At 34.4% G+C, this 5,596-nt stretch overlaps 2 protein-coding genes across 2 annotated transcripts; one reads left to right on the top strand and one right to left on the bottom strand.

Moving 5' to 3' along the window:
- Positions 1-202: 202 nt before the first annotated feature.
- Positions 203-2,162, bottom strand: LOC119838526 (UDP-N-acetylhexosamine pyrophosphorylase-like protein 1). Its single transcript, XM_038364501.1, has one exon. It carries the CDS (start codon positions 1,967-1,969, stop codon positions 509-511), a length of 1,461 nt encoding a protein of 486 aa, XP_038220429.1. The 5' UTR covers positions 1,970-2,162; the 3' UTR covers positions 203-508.
- An 881-nt stretch (positions 2,163-3,043) lies between these two features.
- LOC119838570 (RNA exonuclease 4) lies at positions 3,044-5,277 on the top strand. Its single transcript, XM_038364559.1, has 2 exons — positions 3,044-3,901; positions 4,851-5,277. The coding sequence occupies exons 1-2, from the start codon at positions 3,092-3,094 to the stop codon at positions 5,040-5,042; spliced, it is 1,002 nt and encodes a 333-aa protein (XP_038220487.1). The 5' UTR covers positions 3,044-3,091; the 3' UTR covers positions 5,043-5,277.
- The last annotated feature ends 319 nt before the right edge of the window (positions 5,278-5,596 follow it).

Raw genomic sequence — 5,596 nt, 5'->3', positions numbered from 1 at the left:
CTAATATTATTAAGTAATATCACCAGTAATTAGTTGTAAAAATAACAATAATTGTTAATTAATGATATAAAATTTACATCATTCATTACAAAAATTTTATGTCTATCATTAATAAAATATTTTTAATGGCAGTCCAATTTCAGTGAATTTCGCAATTTCCTTACATCATTAGGCAAATGGTTTTATTTTGAAATCAAATTAATTTTTTTTTAATTTCAATGGAATAATCTTAATTTTTTCCATTAGTTAGATAAGAGTTCATGATTGTAATATTTAAAATATAGAAAAGGCAATATGAATAAATAATACATTTTTATCCTTGTGCTGTTAGTTAAAATAAAAATCACATGAACTTTTAAAGTCTGACTTTAACTATCTCATAGGTTACTTATTTATTTTTTAAATGCGTATGCCAACAGTTGATTCCATATACCATCCATTTGACTGGTTTTAAGCATTTAAAGGAGTTTTAATGCTTTAAGGCCTTATAACTTATATGTAGTTTATATCAGTGGTTTCCATTGTGGTAACCATTAGAAGATTCCTGCATGCTTTTCAAATGGAATGGGGAAATAGTGAAAACTTCGTTATTTACCAGTTCTCTTAGATTTTCACCTCCATATGAGAGAAGAGGAGATATTTCCACATCTACATCATCAGAGATCACACCGCCAGCTTCCCTAATATACTTTCTGTGTAAGTTCAGGATATCCTGCCTTGCGGTAGAGGGACAGTCCTTCTTCGCGGCATCTGCGTTCTTCAACGCCGAGAATTCTACATCTCGCGCCACTTCCAAGCATATGAAGTTCTCCGCAAATTCGAACACGTCAAAGATGAACTTCTCGATCTTAATCCCGTTCGGTTCTGTGGGTTTTTGGCGTACACCGTTCTCCACGTACGGTATCTTCTTTTTGGCGATGTGCAGTTTCAACTTGCGCTCAAAATCGGCGATTTTGTGGAGGAACTCGGACGAGAAATAGTGGTTGCATATGTTGCCAGCGGAGAATGTGAGTCGTCCGTCTGGGTTACGTCTCTCTGCTGCTTCGTCCGTCAGCTCCGAGTACTCAACAACCTTGTAATGTCCGTTCACTCTGCAGACTACGCCCACGGGTTCACTCGGCGATGACTTCTGAACAACTTTAGCGGCACAGTCTGCATTTTTACTTTTACAATAACCGATGAACACTGGATCCGCTACTTTTATGAGGATGTTATCAACGGAGTGCCCATGCAGGTGGTGAATACCGCGTTTCTTAATGTCATCTAAAACACCTTGGGTTTTTAGTGCTCTATATAGGCCTCCATTACCATCAGGTGCGGATGCAATGTGGTGTTTCTCATCTAATAGTATTTTACCATCAAAATCAAAGCAAGGAAGGGTTCCCTGTTCAAAGTAGACAATGTTCTCTTCATTTAAGCCAAAATAAGAGTGGTCCTTGAAGAATTTAGCCGTAGGACCTCTGGTATGTTGAGACGTCATTATATACCAGGTTATATTACCATACTTTCCGGTCCTTTCTTCAGCCATTTGTTGAACCCGCAAGATTCTTTCAGCTTGTATTTGGAATAATGTTTTATGCGATGGTAAACCAACATCATACATGCCTTTTGGGTGTCCAAATCCGAGCCTGGTAGCTTGCCCACCAGCCAACAGCAACACACCAACTTTACCATCGGAAATCTCTTTGAAACCAATGTTTTCATACTCCGCAATTTTTTCTTCGTTTAAGCCAGGTACAGATTCGTAATGCGTTTGCGGAATGGGCTTCAAATCATCGTCAAACTTCTCCAATATAACTTTTGTCGCTTCGTTCGCGCGTCTAAATATTTCATTCGTTTCGGCGAGATCCAACTTCCGGATTTCTCCCGCCAATTGTTCCCGCTCGTTATCACTCAGTTCCGGCCAATATTTCAACAGATGTTCTTGACCGTGAGCCGTGACATATTCTTTGAGATTTTCATACGACATTTTAGCGCGCGAAATCGGAACGTACTATATCTTATCGAGACCGATCGCCACGATTAGAAAGTGTATACTGGTCGGGTTCCACATCACCTTCATACATTTTCACGATACACACCCCACCACAACGAAACACGTCGGCCTAACTTCTGACATTTAGCGACATTTTTGTTTATTTACATTCTTGTGTAATACTTTACACAGCCACTTTTCCATTTAATATACACTGATAATTTATTGAAGTAGATAATTTTACGTCATTACACAAATACAGCAATGTATATTGATTGGACAGTCAAAGTCAAGTCAATTATGTAAGTGTCATAATAGCTGTCACATGTCATAGTGATAACATAGTCGATATGTTAAATTATGAGACAAAACAAAACAATTTAATTATTGAAATCAATTAATGCTTAATTAAAGTATTTTATGTAATTTACTGTGTTACTTATAAAAGCTAAAATTGTTTAGTTTTGATCGGATTATAAGTTTTTGAACGAAATTTCTGCTGTCTATGAAAGGGATACCAATTATCGAAATTTTACTTATTTTCCGTAAAATTAAACTTTATAAATAAAAGCATAGATGGTAATTAAGACAGAAATTAAAATTATTTATATGATGATTTTAGTTTTAAGTTCCCATTACATTAAGATAAATCACGGTACGCTAGCGGCGTCTCGCGGTATCACCCGTGTAAGTCCTTATCCCGTAGAATGTCGGGATAAAAAGTTGCCTATGTGTTATTCCAGTCCAGCTATCTATATACTAAATTTCATTGCAATCGGTTAAGCAGTTTTTGCGTGAAAAAGTACCAAACATACACACTTCCTTACAAACTTTCGCATTTATAATATCAGTCACAATACTCAACGTCAGGGCCCAAATTGTAAAAAAATCAATTTATATCAAACGTTATTTGGTTTGTATATTAAAAGATTCATGATTTGTAATTAAGGTTACGCAGTTCAACATTTTATTATACTTATTATTATTTATTTATTTAATTAAAGCCAATTATTCTATTTACTTTTAAATTAGGCAGTATAAAATATTTTAATAGCAACTTTTAAGACTTGTCTGTGGTTACAGAGAAAAAGCCATGCGGAATTGTTGTCAAAATAAATGTCAATTTCGTTCAACGACTTTATTATTTTATTGCTGATAGTAATCGATTTCGTGTTAAATACGATATATTGTGTATTTTCGAATACATATTATTTTCTTAAATCATTATACGAATACATCATCAATGTAAATATGCTCGAAAATGCTAATAAACGAAAAAGACATCCAGTAGACCAACCTAACCAAACAATAGTAAAAAGAGGTGTTATCGATGCAAACTGGCAGAAATTGCTGCAATCCACGTCGCTTATGGAGAAGACCAATGATAAACCAGTGAGTACAGATAAAAAAGAGCACTACACTGGCACATTTAGGCGGGGACGAAAGAAAAAAAACAAAGACCAAGACATCGTTGAGAACAACTTGAAATCTCTAAATATAGATAATAAATCTGCTCACGTAGTTAGCCCACCTTCTAAAGACGACAAAAAAGATGTCAGGGAGGATAAAAAGAATAAATTGACCAAGTTTATCGCCATGGATTGCGAGATGGTGGGGATAGGATATAACGGAGAAGATCATATGATCGCTCGAGTGTCACTGGTCAACAAATTCGGTGATTGCATTTACGATAAATTTGTGAAAGCGCGGGAACAGGTCGTAGACTATAGAACGCAAATCAGTGGCGTGAGAAAAGAGGATTTGTTAAATGGTGAAGATTTCACAGTTGTACAAAAGGAAGTTTCAGAAATATTAAAGGGGCGTATTCTAGTGGGTCATTCTTTAAAGACTGACCTCAGTGTGCTTTTCTTATCGCATCCGAAGAAGAATATTAGAGATACATCTAAATATAAGCCATTTAGGAAGGTTGGTATCATTCTAAATATATTTAAAAAATACCTATTTAGAATTACTAGTATCATTGATACCACTTATACATACACTAGCTGTAACCCACAACATAACTCAATATATATGCTAAATGAGGCTATAATCTATCTCTGTACTAAATTTCTTACTTATAATATAATAGATAAGCTGTTTTCGTATACAAGAGGAAGAAACATCCAAACATAGATCCATCTATTCATACTCACAAATATTTGCATTTATAATATTAGTAGGAAGTGTAGGATTATGGTTTTTAGCACAGTTAAGTTTATGTAATTTTATTTTAGTGTCCAAGCCCCCTCTGTTAACAGAAAATTTAAATTAAAACTAAAATAATGCCTAATTTTGCCTATTGATAGGATTAATATAGCTTCCAACTGGTGAATTGATTTTCAACCACTAAAAGAAATAAGTTTCTAAATACAACTATGTATTTTGGGGTTTGTTACAACCAAACTTTCAACTGGGTGCTCGATTTTGATGATGTTTCTTTATTTGAAAGCTGAAGCCTCCCATGTAGTCCCACTTAAAATCAGTCCAGTTGTGACAGTTTGAGAGCATTGAGGTTTTAGGTAAACATGATGATTTCAAACAACGATTTTATACTGTGAATATTGAGTTTATCTAATATATAAAATTCTCGTGTCACAGTTTTTGTTGCCATACTCCTTCGAAACGGCTTGACCGATTTTGATGAAATTTTTTTCATTATTTTTTATGCTATTTACTTAATACTAGCCTTCGTACTGGCTTCGCCCATGGTACATATATGTGCCACTCAGTGGAGTAGCAACTTTCCAATCGGGAAATATTTTTTTAAATTAGTATAGTGGTTTTTGCGTGAAAACATTACAAACATACAAAAGTTTCCTCTTTATAATATTAGTGTAGCATAAGAATTGACATATATTCTTAAACGTTTCAGATAACGAAAGGCAGCACACCGTCTCTCAAACGTTTAGCTAAAGAAATCCTAGGTATAGATATACAGCATGGAGAACACAGCTCGGTCGAAGATGCGAAAGCCACAATGCAATTATACAATATAGTAGCGAAGAGCTGGGAGGAGGTGTTGAACCAAAAACGCGGTTATAGCAGGAAGTTCGTCGAGAGCTAGTTAATGTGAAAAATTAGTTGGCTACAGTCGAATTTTTCATTCAATAACTTTACTATAGCAAAGATCGGTGCAGTTGTTGAGCGAGAAATGTTGCTAGAAATAAAAGTTTGTTGAGAGTTTTTTGATTTGAATAATTACATGGCTATAGGAAGATTTCTCATGTAATTTTGGCTATAGGGTGCAGCTTTTGTGTGAACAACTTACAATAAGTGTAAGTTAATGAGAACTATGTTATTATTTAATAAATTTTCTATAGCGATAAATTCAGATAAATGATTTTAAAATTTGTTCATACAACAATCAAGAAAGAAGATTTGTTTCAATATATGGCTATAGCAGGATTTCTCGTTCTACTTCTGTATAGCACTGTATTTAGAGCAGTTGTTGAATGAAATATTTTACTGTATGATAGAATATAGAGAGACGCATTTAATACTTAATAACTTTTTCATAGACAAGAATTGAGATGTATTATTTTGTATTAAATATGGCTATAGCAGCAAGTGTGTTCAGAACTAGTTGACTTGTAAAATCATATGGCTATAGCCAGATTT

Source organism: Zerene cesonia, unplaced genomic scaffold, assembly GCF_012273895.1.
Source record: "Zerene cesonia ecotype Mississippi unplaced genomic scaffold, Zerene_cesonia_1.1 Zces_u003, whole genome shotgun sequence".
Lineage (NCBI taxonomy): Eukaryota > Metazoa > Arthropoda > Insecta > Lepidoptera > Pieridae > Zerene > Zerene cesonia.
The sequence above is the reverse complement of the archived record's forward strand: the minus strand, read 5'-3'. Positions and strand labels throughout refer to the sequence as shown.